Below are 15,931 nucleotides of genomic sequence, written 5' to 3'. Positions count from 1 at the left end.
TCTATTCATAGGCCATTCAATTTCCACTCGACTCTACATCCTCTCGGCCTCTTCCAGGCGGTAAAGTGATCTCTATCTTCAGGCACTCCACAGGATCCTCCTTCCAATCCAATAGAGGATGCATCTCATCCTCAATTTAACCCGAAACAACTCTAGAGAGTTGAGCAAGGGAGAATGAGCCCTGGCTCGCCAAAAACTCGATATCATCACAGAAATTTCCCTATTTTTCTCGCAACCTAGAACCATTTGCTGAAGATTCACCGCGAGACTAAATTCGTTTCAATCGAACTTGAATTCCACGTCCAGAATTCAGGAATTCCAAAGGCGAAAGTCCTTTTAAAAATTTTCATTTGCATTACTACTGGGAAATAAACCTAGCCTTAAAAAATTTAATTAAATTCAAGTAATTATCATATTTTATAAGAAATGAAATAATTTTTTAAGATCCACATCAACACATGGCTGAAAAATTTCTCTAAAAATGAATGAATTAATGAAATTAGATAAATCTTCCAAACGATATTTACATTCCCCACATTCACCTAATGATGCCATAATGAGCGTCAAACTTTGTCCAAACTTTTCGAGTATCTCCCAATTTCCTTCAATTTACACACGCTGACGTACAAATCACGCTCGTTAACCATTTCACTATGTAATTGCGCGCACGTTTCACACGAGTATACGCGCATACTATCAACTGGCGGATTGAAATGGGGTGGGTGGTGGGTGAGAGGGTGGTGTTACCCTCGGCATGTAGCACAATTGTGTGTGCCCACGACCAAGTTAATTTCATTACCCACCACCCAAACTTGTCCCCATGAAACTCAACCGAGCACTCTCTCTCGATAATGACAGCAAACAAATCCCCAGGACGAGATTATTTTTACTGGTAAATACAACACATTGGAGAGTATCGTGAATAATATCGAAATCTGACAATTTGGTGGATCGAACCGATCAAACTGTTCCATTATTACCATATTATTAGCATGCTCGTGTTTTCATTTTCCACTGTAAATACAGGGTAAATACACCGAACGTTTCACTCATTGATGTTCAATTTCCATCAATTATAATTGTAATAGATATATCACGATCATTTATTTCAGTTAAAAGTTTAAATAAATAGGTTAATACATAATATTTTAATGTGAAATTGAGAGAGAAATCACTTTTAATTTGACAGTGATATTGAATCATTAATTGAATACTGTTCGGAATTTTTTCGTGAGACTAATGAATTCGAAATTTAATGCACATTAATATTTTGATTCGCAAGCGGGTGAAGCGCTTGACTTAAATTATTTCAATAAAGACCAAGAGTTAATGAAGATGTGTCGGAATAAATTGATTGGACGATTTATGGCAACTGTCAACTCGATTGACAACCGTCGGTTATTCCGTTTCTCAGAATTTCAATCAAATTCGATTAATGATCCTCTCGTCATTCCACATTCAAATAAAATTATCTCAAATGAAAATGAAGTTACTAAAAAATTTAATCCCTTAAAATTCCACAGCTCTCATCATTTTAATCAACCATTAATTAGATAATTGATAAAATTTTCAATAAATCCCTGGAGCAATCCTCATTACCGAAAATTCCGCAGACGTATTTTCCCGACAATTACAAGCGCCTGAATATTTCACCCCGCCATCCATCCGAATAATTCAACAGCTCCAGAAAATTCAATTGTTCTTAGAAAGTGTAAATACAGAAACCAAAGGAAAAGCCCATGCATAGTGGCGTGTTCTCCCTAGTACTGCACAAACTCAAGGATTCACCTCAACTTCTTGGTAACTTGATGTTTCAACTTGCAGTTGGAAAGCGTTCAGCCATGATCCTGAGCCCGCAGGGCCAACTTCACTTCCCCAGACCACACTTTCCCTATATTTCCACTGTTACGGTTATTATTAGTGCGATTGAGTGGTTGTATTTTCCAAGACCATTTCATCCCCCTCATAATAACATTTTCCTGCCATCTCTATTTTTCCTCTCAACTTTTCCATAACAATAAATTACAAATTCGCAACTCGTCACCTTACCCTAGATTCTGACAAAAATAACGTCTCCCCATCGAAGATATACTTTCCCAAAAGCTGAGTGAACTTAATTGTTACCCGCAGGATATCTCCAATCGATAAATAATGATCGTACGCCGAATAGAGTACTTGTCTCCTCAATTTTACCCACCCACCTGCCCCCCCCGAAATTTGGCCTACGGGCAAAATTGTAAATCCACGTACCTGGCAAAGTGCCACGCAATCTCGACTGGTTTGACATTTAGCCTCCCCCTTTTACTTTTGATTCGCAAAGGAAACTCCGAACTGGATAGATATTTTTGAGGAGAGAGTACCCCCGCTGGGGGGACTAATCTATAAAAGTGCCAGTGATATAGGTCTGAACGTGCCCCGATTTTCTACTACCAACTACCTGCTGTGTCCAATGTTTCTCCACGTGAAAGGAATACCCCATACGGGGGTGAGCAGGTGGCAGTGAGGAGTTAAGGGGTAGAAACAATTACCACTGACCAAAGGAGAGTAATGGCCGGAGGGATCATCCGTCTCTAGCTACAATACATCACCAATACGTTTTACACTCATCTCTCATTTCACACCCTCCAAGATTCCTCATTATAATCAAATATAAATATATAAATAATGTATTATATATATGTATATAATATTAAGGTGCCCAAAAATAAATTAATTTTATTAACTGCATTCGATTTTTAGCTTTCACGGTACAGCAGAATTTTATACATGAATATTTTTATTACGTATTGCAATATTTTGTTATAGATTTTATGGAATGGATTTTATGGAAAGGAATTTATTTGCAGTAAGTTGCTCACGTGAAGACTTTTGTAATTACAGCCCTGTCAAGTGCCGAGTGATTTTCGGGGCGAGCAGTGCTCCAATTTTGATAATGTACCTTACGGCGGACAATTGATCAAGTGGTATCCTTATTACGATGAGTCTAAGCCGTGCTCCTTGATCTGTCGTGGAGTTCAAGTGTCAAGGGCTACTTCGGAGGCATCACCGAGGGAGTCATTGGACAAGTCTGAGGAAATTAGGAATAAACTTGATGGGACTGTTGGTGGATCCATTGAGACTGGAGAACTTGAGTCCGATGAAACATTCGTTGTCCAGCTGGCGGACAGTGTTGAGGATGGCACCAAGTGCCAAGAAGGAGGTGTTGATGTTTGTATTGGCGGTAGCTGCATGGTAAGTACACTAGAAAACGTGAGAATTTCAGGAGAAAAATCGGTAACGAAATATTTCTAGAAATTATTGACCACCGAGTAACAGTTACATTTTACCAAAAGGATTAGCCCATTTTATCCGCTCGAATCAGCCCCGAATATTCCAACAACTGAAAAAAAAAAAAACAAATGACAATATATCACCAAAAGCTCCAACAATATCAAATCAACGTTTTCCACTCTCGACGACGAGTGTCTAGGCAATTAAATTCCATCCACAGCCGAGATCGGTGAACGCTAACTAGCTTTGCATTATTAAATGGATGGGTTCCTCAACTCTTCGGGAATGGCCAGGGTAAAAGAAGATTCTCACGTCTGCAAGAGAATACGAAAGCACTCAACCCCAAAAATTAGCCAACCCCCATTTCCATCCCTCATGGTTTTTACTTAATAATTACAAGGGATGAATTGGAATATTTCACCGAGACTTTGAGACACCAGCACTCGTGACAGGTTCAATCAACGCTGAATTTGTCTGGGTAAAAATCACCCCGTCGAGGATACATCTCTTGGTTACAGTGGAGAGCCCTCATTTCAGCCTCCCCATCACTTTCATCTCCACTGTTTCGTCATTCCACCCTGTGTTTTCTTCAGCAAGCAACCAAGTGCATGAGTAATCCTCCCAATCCCATTTCCATCCTTTCACTCGTGCACGCTCACCGATGATAACTCGTGATACCTCTTCCACTCCATACACTAGACCTTATTCACTCTCATGTTGCCTGCTTTTTTTTTTCACTCTTTTATTTTTTCAAAATGTCTCGTTCCACCAGGCTCTTTCGTTATTTCTCTCTTCCGGTCTCACATTCATCCCTGTCCTTCACCTTTTCACTCTCGAGGAAGGGCTCGGATGACGTACATTCCCACGTAGAACAATAGATATATACAAAATATATACTGATTTTTTAAATTTTCCCGGGAGAACAGAACGAAATTTTTAATTATCCTGGAAATTTAATGATATCTCATTGTTTTTTAATTCCTGAATTAATAAAATTGTTAATTCCCTGTCACTGAAATTGTAAAACCCAACGAATTGTTGATGAAAATGTTTTCGCTATTGACGAAATCGTTAATTATGGAGATAATTGGCTCGTTAACACCGGAAAAATTCAACAAGTTTTCCCTGGCAATTGCTTGAAGCCCCAACCGGTGTATCCGGATTTCAATTAATTCCGGAATCGAGTGATAACCGACCAGTGGATAAAATTCAGTAGGCAATTAATGTTTAACGAAATAGCGAGGTATGTACCTGGGATTTGGAGGAATCCCAGAGCATTTCACGAGGCTGCGGCAGGGACACTAGCTACAGTATAAGTCGAAGCCAGGTTGTGGGATAAGATAAGGGGATGAATAATACAACCCACCAAACCTCTGAGTCCTCGAGAGTTGCAGCCTGAATGACAAATCAGTCCTTCCTATGACGGGTTAACATGAAAATTCTAGTCGAGAGGATGAAAAATCGATAGATGTTGCTGTCGGAATCATTTACAAATGCATTTATCACAAGTGGAATTATTCATCGAGTGATGAAGATATTTTCACAAAATCATCCCTCGAGTAGTTCAGAGGAATATCCATAATTGCTAATCCAATTTTTTCATCATTTCCTGCATAATAATAATAATTAACAATAAGAGAATTCGACCAGAATTCGATAAAACCATGCAGTTGTGACAAATTGTTCATCTGAAAATGAAAAACTTGTGATTTAATGAAGTTCCTCGTGTAATGTAGCATTTAATCATTGTCTCCAGATGTTATATGAAGGTAATTCAATTTTCCTGTAACAGTTTTTGTCCCAATATATTGCAGAAGGTCGGATGTGACATGAGAGTAAACAGTGGGAAAACTAAGGACGCATGTGGTGTGTGCGGTGGAAATGGTTCAAGCTGTCAACCAAGATACTCCTGGAGTTTGGAATCAATATCAGCGTGCTCCAAGTCCTGTGGAGGCGGTGAGTTTATTTTTCCTTCTCTACTCCATCCACTCCTCGATGATATTTTTTTTTTATTATTAAAACGGAGCATCCGAGTGCCTCTCAATCTGTTAAATGCAAAGTCCGGCCTGTCAATAACGCCAGTTTTCTCCTTGAACTTTTTTTTTTCTTCCACTGCTTCTTCTGACGATCCAATTAAATTAGCGGTGTATATAAAGCGTTTGGCCTTCCACTGGGACAAACTCAGTTTTCAATGATGAGGTCAAAGGTTGAGAGCGAATTTCACGTGAATACGAGTTTATAAATAGATGATTTTTCGTTGAAGTTTTGAGGTCAAGATTTGAGGAAATGCTGGTTAAGAATATCATTGGTTATTTTTTTTTCCCTTCGGGGATATTCTTTCTTGGATTTTTCGATTAAAGGTGAAAAAACGTTACAGGTTTCAAAATGGCAATGGCAATTTGCAAATCGTCCGTAGATGATAGCATTGTGGACGAGGTGAATTGTGATCCGGAGGAGAGGCCGACGGAGATGTCCCTGACTTGCAATGGACACCCTTGTACCACCAAGTAAGCTCGCTACAGCAAAAAAAAAATTGACAGTAAAAAGACAATAAAAATAGCAGACGTCAGTGTAATTTTTAATTAAAAAAGATGAATTTAATTGAACTCGAAGACTACACCGACCCGCACTGTGCAATAACTTGTCATCAGGATAAATGACCAATAAATTGTTCTCCACTCGGTCGATTAATTAAATCCCCAGGATCGAGCCAACAAATCCGCGAGCAACTCCACCGTGCGTCACCCTAACGACTTTTATTATTCCACCAGGCAGAACAGTTTCCCTAAATCACAAAAGCAGAAAGTGCCAGGCGGCCGGTTTGTCCCACAATGAGAAAAAAAAAGAACTGAAATAAAGTGAGGGAATACATTTTCCTGTAGTGATGTGAATTTAGTAAAGAAAATCAGAAAGACGTTGGTATGCACTACCGCCAGTGAAAACACTTTTCATCTACCCTCCCAACCACCCTCTCGCCCACTTGAACGGCCATTAGGGGAGAGAAAGGCCCGCGGCCGTTCTTTCTTGCATTCGCCAATTTTTTTTCCCTCACGTTTATGAAACCTGCGGGAAGTAAAAATACAGAGACAAACGGCACGCGATATCAGACTCGACTTGTCGTGTTTTTACCGATGAAAGCAGTCTTTTGATCATCGTTTCTTGGCACTTGATAGAAAAACCACTTCCTCACTTTTTTTTTTTATTTTGTCAGTATTGTTTCTATCTGTCGTTTTGTTTAGTGCCTGCGGTTAAATCGATCTCACCATCCGCGAGATAGTTTCAAGTGAATCGAGGCCAGTGACAGAGATCGGTTGGATGTACGTATTGTTATCAAATTGTGTTGGTAATACGGTATTTCTGGGATGGCCACGGGTTTCCACTGCAGACTGTTATGTGGGACACAGTTTGCTGTTTGCATACGCACCACGGCTCGTTAATATATCAGGAGGGGTGCATTTTGGGGTGGGGTGAACGTTGAATTATACCAATTACTTGGCTCTTGGATTTTCAATCCGTTTGGCGAATTGTTGGGTGATTAAGGGATCAATTATATTATGAGGAGATAAATTGTTCCTTCGAAACAATATCTTGTACTCAAGAAAGTCGAATTAAATCGATGTAATTGTGACATTATTCAGATGGATCTCTGGAGATTGGACAAGATGTAGTGCAACGTGCGGGGGTGGATCACGAACTCGCGCCGTTTTCTGCACAGAGGAGAGTGGAAACGAAACGACTAAGGTAAAAAACAAATCTATTCATTTATGTACCTGTTGTGAAAACACTAGTGAACCTGTTATGGGAATTTTATCAGCTGCCAGATCATCGGTGCAACGCCAGTCATAAACCGCGTAATCAAGAGATGTGCAATACCATTTCGTGTCCTATGTGGGAGACCAATCAGTGGAGTGAGGTGAGTTGTTTTTTATTAAAAAAAAAAGGGAAAAATGAAAAAAGGCACAGCCGACGAAATTTCCCCTCTGTTTGTCCGAACGTTTTTTTTTTTGTACCTCAGTAAAAACATTGAATTGCAAATTTCTCCACAACATTATTTTTACCAACGAAATGCGCGAGCAACCAGAGGAATAAAGAGAATAGCGGAAAAGGTAAATACATGAGACATCTTAAAATGATTTTTATTTACTCAACGGCGCTACAAACTCATCCACTCGATTTCCCGTCAAAGGCGAATAGCATAGACAATATTCCGGGAAAATGCGAAAAATAACGCGGAGAGATAAACATTTGAGTGAGAATATAAACGGAGAGGAAAATTAAAGCAACCACTGACGTCAAGAGCGATAATTATTTCTGTAAATAACGACACCGTTTATTGGAAGATACGAGGAGACAGACGATGGGAAATTGGATAAATAGCCCTCAGGCTTTTGATTGCAGACAAATTCCCCCCTCGATTGATAAATTCCAACAATGACACGAGGAAAATAAACGATTTATGGAATATTTTCGTGTAATACCCCTAAATCTTCAAAATCATCGATTATATCTCGAGTATATTATTCCGTAACAGCGAGAGGGAGAATTTATTTTGTTAGTTATTGTCAAAATATAATCAGAAAAATTTAGTCCACGAATTTTCAGGATTTATATCTCCACTCGTCAGTGATAAAATCTCTGAAATTGTTAAAAAAAAAAAATAAAAACAATGGATTATTTTTGTACAGTGTTGTTTTGAATTACTCCATATTTTTTTAAACTTGGTATATTTGAAAATATTCCATCATTTTACGAGGGCATTAGGGGAAAATGAGGATTGTTATTGCAACAATATTTACTAGATTCTCCGAGTTATTTTACGACGCACCGTTAAACCGCATTTTTCACATTTCCCAGTAAGTATATCACCATAAATGCATAAGCTCAATAACCCCGGGGATGTGTGCACCGAGAGCTCTGGAATGTGACGGTGAAAAAGGAAAAATCAAGAAAAATCGTTTCACACCCTCCGGCCACTCGCATGTCTTATTCATGAGGTTTGTTCCCTAATACACTGCGGCCTTTAGCGTATTCAATGTTTTTGACAACAAAGTAGAGTCATTAAACATCGTCCATTAACATCCGGGGGAGTGAAAAAAATTGAGCAGATTTCGGAGAAAGATGGCAGGCCTTTTTTTATACTCGAGCGAGTAATGTATGCTAAATAAAAACATGATAAAAGCAGTTTGATTTACGGGACTGCATCAGTTGGCCCGTTCTCGAGTGCCTCTTTCGTGGAAGAAAACCAAAGAGAAACCACCGTTTCACTCCATAATGATTTCAAGAGTGGAGAGGGAAGTGGATGAATAAAAACCGATGATAGAAATTGATAGATTTACGTCTATTGTGTGGAGGGCAAGCAAATACAGGGGGTAAAAGCATGGCGAGGGTCGTATTGAATAACAGTGAATAAGAGCTTTTCCATTTTTTTTTTCTACCGCATCATCTTCCATTTTATTCTGGATAAGTTAGCAAATATAGGGGCAGATTTTCAACGTCAAAGTATACAGCATTATTAATGCATTTTTAAACATGAAATAATTAGCCCCGACATTTTCATTTTGTATTTATCGATATCGAGTAATTCAAAAAATTTATTAAATAGCTCGATAAATTACTGAATACCTGAATGAATAAAAGGGGAATTTTATCGTCAGGGCACGAACATATCCATCAATATTCCCTCCATTTTTTCACGACAAAATACATTCCGCGGTTTTTGTTTCTATCGATTTCAAATAATTGAACTCAAGTTCTGAAATCGTGGGATAATCCGATAAATTTTCATCATTTAAAAAACGATATCGTCAATAATCCGTCAAACGTACATTGAAAATATCGAAAAATTGTTAACCGAGGGCAAAATTTTAACGACCACTCCAGTTTTACAACCCACCCCGGTATTTACGACCCCATGACTTCTCTACGTCGAATTCATTATATCCAATTTAATGAGTTGGCCCCGATAATTTTAGTGCTCGGTGACATGCGGAAGTGGCGTAAGAACCAGAACGATTGAATGCAGAGATGGAAACGGCAGATTATCCAACGATTGCGATCCAGGGGAGCGTCCCCGTGATGAACAGGAGTGCAAAACCAGTGTCGATTGTTCAGCGTGTGAGTTTTCGAGTTCACCATTGTCTGACAATTGTGAGATCATGTTAATGACCTGTTTTGTGGCTTCACAGATTCAGGAGAGATGGCACAAGAGCCCTATCCAGCCCCACCCCTTCCAGAAAAACTAATTGACCAACCAGTTCCATCTGAATCAACGTAAGAGCCCGATATGAATTCGTCTAAAGAAACTATTCATTTGAATGAAAAAATAAAAATACACGGACAACATATAAATTAAAATTGAAAATAAATTTATTTTATTTGAGCAATAATATGATTGAAACTGGAATTGATCACCAGATTCATCGCCGACGATTGGTCACCGTGTTCAGCCACCTGTGGCGAAGGTATTCGCCATCGTCAGGTCCACTGCAAGATTTTCCTCGATTTCAGTCGTACAATAGCGAAACTACCTGACAATCAGTGCGCAGGGCCAAAACCCCCTGAAACCGAGAGATGCATGCTGCGAGCCTGTCCACCGCTGGACAATAGCCTCTCCTACAGAATTGATACTGTCGGAGACAGTGGATACGAAGAATCCAATCTAATGGATTCTTACAGGTCCTCTGGGGCTAGTGGAAGTGACTATGAGAGTACCGTTAAAGTCGCACCTGGAAACTCCGGTCAGACAACGTACTCCTGGAAAGAGGGTGGTTACAGTGCGTGCACTGCATCCTGTTTAGGAGGTAAATCAATCCGATTACCGGAAATTGCACGATCAAAAAATTTCCTTTCATCTAGGGAGCGAATAAATTCAGGGAACGCGTCAGTTCTCATTGCGACGGTTTATCTTTTTTTCCCTTACAGGTGTTCAGGACTTGATAATAAATTGCGTACGCGATGACACTGGCAAGACAGTGATTCCCCTACTGTGCACGAAGGAAACAAAACCTGAGTCTCGTATCCGTACCTGCAACGATCACGCATGCACCCCCAGGTAAATCAGCAATCACCTCATTAATATTTCACCTCTCACATGAATGATGTTTGTTGGTCGTCATGTTGGCTCATTTATGGTTGAATATATTCGAGTTGGGGGGAGGGTGGGAATCAATTTGGGTCAAGCTGGAGTTTGTGTTGTACGTTAGCCCGTTCTGTTCTTGATTTTCTAGGTGGAACTACAGTGACTTCTCACCGTGCAGCGTTCCCTGCGGTATTGGTATACAAACGCGTTACGTCACTTGCATACATGAGGTGGCACGGGGTGTTGGGAATACGATAGTCGTACCAAACCATATGTGTCAGGCACCACCACCGGTAGACAGGCAGCATTGTAACGTGTGGGACTGCCCACCAGAATGGAAGCCCAGAGATTGGGAGAAGGTAGGTATTAACGTTTCATTATCAATCAAATCAACAACAGATAAAATCATAATCTTCAATTCTCCCCTGCAAAACACATTTTTACACTCATCCCAGGGAAATCCTTGGATCCAGTGACTTTTTTACTGACTGCAAAATGTACCTTTAACATTACGGAATGAAACTCTAGCTGCTAGTGATTCCACATTTTCTTAAATAAATGTCATTCATTCTGAGATAAATCTGATTATTCCCAGATCTCAGATTCAGAATGAAACATGACCTCAACTTCCTCTCTAGAATTTCTGAAATAAGCGATGTGGGGAAGGTAGCAGGGATATTTAGGATAAATTGACCTGAATGGAATATTAAACCATCTCTCTTCGCCGCTAACCGAAATCTATTTTACCCAGTCAATTGTATCAAACGTCGTGTCATTCTCAGATTTTATAATTTAAACAACGATCGAACACCACTTCTCGGCTCGTTCCTCTGCCCTCGGAATTCGATCAAAGCTTGATTACGGTAATGGTGGGAGAATAATGAAAAATCATTCAACCAGATATACCAAGGATTGAAATTTTTAATGAAAAGTCCTGATGAATACTTTCACCCGCTGATTTCATCCCGTTCTATTTTCACTCAAGAGATAAATTCTTATTAGCGTGATTTGATACCTCACTCCTCCATTTATCCTTTAAAAATCTAATAGTTGTGAAATTGAATTGTTAACCAGTGCTCGAAAAGTTGCGGAGGTGGGGTGAAAAGGAGGGAAGTAGTGTGTGTCCAGGTAATGGCGCAGGGACACGAGAGAACATTGCCGGACCGTGAGTGCAATGGGAATAAACCAGCAACTGAAAAACCCTGTAACACCCGAGCTTGCCACGAGATCGGATTGAGTGTGCAGCCAGTTATTTTCAGTCAAAATTCAACATTCACCCAGAGAACACCCGAGGAAAAAGTTGACCTGAAAATTGGTGGGACAGCTACTGTATTTCAAGGGATCCCCATGGTCAAGATTCGCTGTCCTGTTAAGAAATTCAACAAGTGGGTGTTCGTGCATTCTTTACTCAGCGAAATAAACGATAAGACAACTTGAGAATAACTTCTGTCGTTTTGTTTAGGCAACAAATTTCGTGGATGAAAGACAGGGCGGAGATAAGAAAATCTAGGAAGTACAAAATTAGCAAGAAGGGAGCTCTGAAAATTGTGGATATCGGAGTGACTGATGCAGGGGTTTATTCGTGCAGAGGTAATTAGTATTGAATAATTAGCAGGAACTTCACGTTTTCCTTTGTTGTCGAATTTCAGGGGTTTGCGAAATTTCTGAGAGAATTCATGCGTTATTACACTTGAAAAAGAATAAAGAACATTTCATCGAATTAATCGACAATCGAGGGGTGAATCATGCAACAACGATTAATTCAGAAGACCATTCAACCAGTAATCAAACCATTTCTCGAATTTCAGCTGGTGGTACAAAGGCAGAGCTTCGATTAATCGTGAGACATCGTACAAGAGAGCAAATGAGCAGTGAGGAAATTCTGCGGTTCGGAAATACCGTTCATCATCGCCCTGACGTTAATTTGGATCAATCCTCTAATTCCGGGGAAAGCCTTCAAATTGATCACGCTGGTATTGGCTCTCACACTGAGAAAACAAAATCAGTATCAAAAACCTAAAGGGCAATCAGTCGAATTATTAAAGATCGATCTTCTCCCCAATTTTTCTATTAATTAAATTGACGCTTCGACCGTCACCTCTTGTACTAAATTAATTCGTGTCAATTAACTTGTTGCGAATAGTTTTTTTTTCGAGAGTAATAGTGAAGTAATAATTCTTGAGTGAAATAATTTTTTACCCAGTGAAAACCACAGAACGAAATAAATTCCATTCAGATCCCAATGGAAGCCCTGAATTTCCGTTTATTTCAGCTCCAGCTTTCCAGGGAGCTTTTGCATATGGCAACGACGACCAGAGCCACGAGTTCAAGCCCGAAATTCCAAACGCCAAACCCACGAAAAAGCCTCGCGCTCGCAATCGCAAACCAAAGACTAGTCCACCACCCTCAGACACTGGATCACAGGGTGAATTTTCAGTGACGTCCATCCACCAGGTAAAACTCCTCCACAAAATGCACACGCAAAATGCAGTTTCCACACCACAATCCACGGCTTGAATCAATAATCCCCAGTAGAATAACCATTCGTTAATCCATCAATACTCCGGAAATTACGAGTACTGAAATCGCGATAGGGCCAATGATGGATGTGAATTGTTCCCATAAATAATTCCAAACCCCAGTGATTGCTTTGATTGTCCAAGGGAAATTTCATGCACGAATAAATTTTTGCGATGTAACGGCCCGACTAATCAGTCCCTTATTTTCTGCTAACAACTTTCAAATTGGTGGTGGATAATTTTTTGGATCAGCCTGGCTATCACGAGTCGGTAGAGTCTACAGCTTCTTCGGGTGCCAATAGCCTTGTGCCAACGTTCAGCCATCTACTATCAACACTGAAGGTGATAATCCATCAATCATATCCCCTGACTTTCCCTGACCGACTGACCATTCATTAATTTACTCCACTTATTTTTCTCCCTCATCTCTCACGACCCAGTCGTAAACTCGATCAATATATTATCATAAAAATTATACTAAATCCTCCACGAATGATTCTCCAGTCATACTGGCCCTTCCACGGCGGTTCAGGATCATCTCGAAATCATCGAACAGTGTCAGAGAAAAGGCCCAATTCACGATACGACAGTGTGGAGAGGGATTTGGGTTTATTTAGCGACAATACGATCCTCCCCGACGAGCCTTTCGGCCCGGACGAGGAGAGAATATTCATTGACGACGATCCATTCGACATGAATACTGCTATGTCCCTAGACCAGCTGGAGGAAGCGAAAAAATCTACAGACGCCTTGATAAAAGTGCACAGTCAGCACTCAAAGAGTCAAGACACAAAAGACTACCTCGAGGAGTCCCTGAAACAGGCCAAGAGGCACAAGCACGGGGAGGTGGACAAATACCTGAGGAACGAGCGAGGAACGAGTCACTCCAGGCCCTCAGAGGGTACCACACACTCACCACTCGATAGATACAACGAACAGATTAGAGAGGCCGTGACTCCGGGCTCGAGTAATCCGGAGGATTTTACGACATCGAGGAGGGAGGGAGATAAGACCGACCCTGTCCTCATCACCCTGGCCTCAACTCTCCCAGCGGAGGGACGGCCCTCTGAGAAGTCGATGCCAAGAGCTCAGGACGAGGACGACAGGGCATTCGACTCTGGTAGTGAAATGGAACAGACGGAGGACTCCTACGAGTCAGAATTGGCTAGGCAGAGGTTTAATAAAAATGATACTGTTAAATTGTTGTCTAATAACTCCAATGGGAGTGATTTGGCATCGAGCAATGAGAATGCCAGGGAGATGGAGTCGGAGGGCGATGACAGAGGTGCTCTCGAGGTTTTGAGTAATGAAGATGGTGTCAATAAGTCTGAATTCACCAGGAGTGAATTGATGATCGAAATTGGCCGGCACCTGAGAAATAAGAGCTCTCAATTGAGTGGCAAGGGGTTGGGGGAGGAGGGAGAAACTCTGGGATTTGATAGTGAGGATGATCAGGGGATCGCTGGGGGGCTCAATGTCTTCAGCAAGGGTGAGTAAAATGACGGTTTATTGTTGCAAATGGTTCTGGGAGTTGGTGATTAAGATTGTGGATAATTAATCGCAGTTTATTTCTCCTCTCGAATCTCAGGGACTGGTGAGGATTTGGTGTTCGAATGGGTCACCACTGAGTGGTCCAAGTGCTCTCAAACTTGTGGAGGGGGTGGGTTTCAAGTGAGTTGGAATTTTTATTAATCACTACCGTTTGCGGAGAAAATTTATTCGATCAATTAATTTCATAATGAAAGTGTGTAACTAATACACTGAGTTCAGTTAGAATTCAATTTGTAACAAGTAAATTGAAAAAGAGGCTGATTAACATTAAAAAATGGAGTAAATCGAGTTGACTTGTTCCACGAACGGATTTTTGAGGGAATATCTCTGTATCTGAGGGAGAGGGAGGGTAATTGATTTTTTTCTGTGGCTTCGCAGATGAGGGGGGCACAGTGTACGGTGCGTTCGACCAAAACTGTTAATGCCACGAGGGTGCCAGCTAGAAGTGTCATAGGGGCTTCGTTGTGCGAAGACGCTGGATTCCCTGTTCCCCAGAAGGTCAGACCCTGTGGATCGGGGAGATGTCCACAGTGGCATGCGGGGGAGTGGACACCTTGTGAAACTTCGCGATGTTTCAATTGGAAAACTGGTGATTTTATTTATCCCTTTGTATTATCCAACTGTTATGAATTAACGAGTGAATACATGAATTTTCAATTAGAGATGATTATAGATGGACTGATTGATTGACGGAATGCTCTGATTTCTCTATTCTAACAGCAATGCAAAGAAGAGACGTAACGTGTCGCCTTGTTGAAGATGTGAATGGCACAACGAACGTAACGATTCTGGAATCAAGCAAATGCGATGACGGAATCAGGCCACCCCAGAGGCAGGAGTGTTACAATGACATTTGCAAAGGAGTGTGGAGAGTTGGCGAGTGGTCTGAGGTAAAATACTAACTGAAGATCACTAAAGGTAACTGAAGCCCCCTCAACCCAACATGATAAAATTGCCGTTTTCAGTGCACCGCCTCGTGCGAAGAGGATGGAATAAAATACCGAATTCTCCAGTGTGTCTGGTTTGGCACGAAAAAACCAGCAGGGAATGCCTGCAGGGACATCCCAAATCGTCCAGCTGTGATGAAAATATGTCAGGGTAAACCGTGTCCTAAAACTCCAGGTGAAGACCCACAAAAACTTATATCATATTTTCTGTAATTCCTGCAGTACGAAATTGTCTGTCAGAAAATTCAACGAGTTGATTTTTATTTTCTATTGCATGACGTAGATGTTCATTGTGACAGGCTGTTTGTTTTTTTTTTCTCAGTGCGTGCTGAGAGTAACGAAAGCATTTGAATTTTCATGTTCAGGGGTTTGCGAGGACCACTCACCACTCTGCAACAGGGTGAAAATGATGAACATGTGTCAAGTGCCACTGTATCAAAAACAGTGCTGCAAGTCGTGTCACTAGACACCGAAATAAAAAAAAACCAACGAACAACTTTCGCAACTCGCCCAACGAAAGTCAATGGGATTTAAAAAATTAGATAACTTTCGAGTTAAAAATGAGA

At 40.7% G+C, this 15,931-nt stretch overlaps 1 protein-coding gene across 1 annotated transcript; it reads left to right on the top strand.

The window, feature by feature from the left end:
* Positions 1-2,449: 2,449 nt before the first annotated feature.
* On the top strand, positions 2,450-15,863 carry nolo (no long nerve cord). Its single transcript, XM_011301814.1, has 22 exons — positions 2,450-2,485; positions 2,881-3,231; positions 5,085-5,226; positions 5,648-5,777; positions 6,909-7,011; positions 7,085-7,183; positions 9,243-9,384; positions 9,456-9,540; positions 9,685-10,070; positions 10,192-10,321; positions 10,497-10,707; positions 11,423-11,733; positions 11,811-11,938; positions 12,157-12,321; positions 12,621-12,802; positions 13,120-13,209; positions 13,372-14,356; positions 14,432-14,538; positions 14,797-15,007; positions 15,139-15,308; positions 15,384-15,540; positions 15,731-15,863. Exons 1-22 carry the CDS (start codon positions 2,450-2,452, stop codon positions 15,829-15,831), a joined length of 4,422 nt encoding a protein of 1,473 aa, XP_011300116.1. The 3' UTR covers positions 15,832-15,863.
* The last annotated feature ends 68 nt before the right edge of the window (positions 15,864-15,931 follow it).

Source organism: Fopius arisanus, unplaced genomic scaffold (genome assembly GCF_000806365.1).
Source record: "Fopius arisanus strain USDA-PBARC FA_bdor unplaced genomic scaffold, ASM80636v1 scaffold00024, whole genome shotgun sequence".
NCBI lineage: Eukaryota > Metazoa > Arthropoda > Insecta > Hymenoptera > Braconidae > Fopius > Fopius arisanus.
Note: the sequence above shows the minus strand (reverse complement) of the source record. Positions and strands in the feature narration are given on the sequence as shown.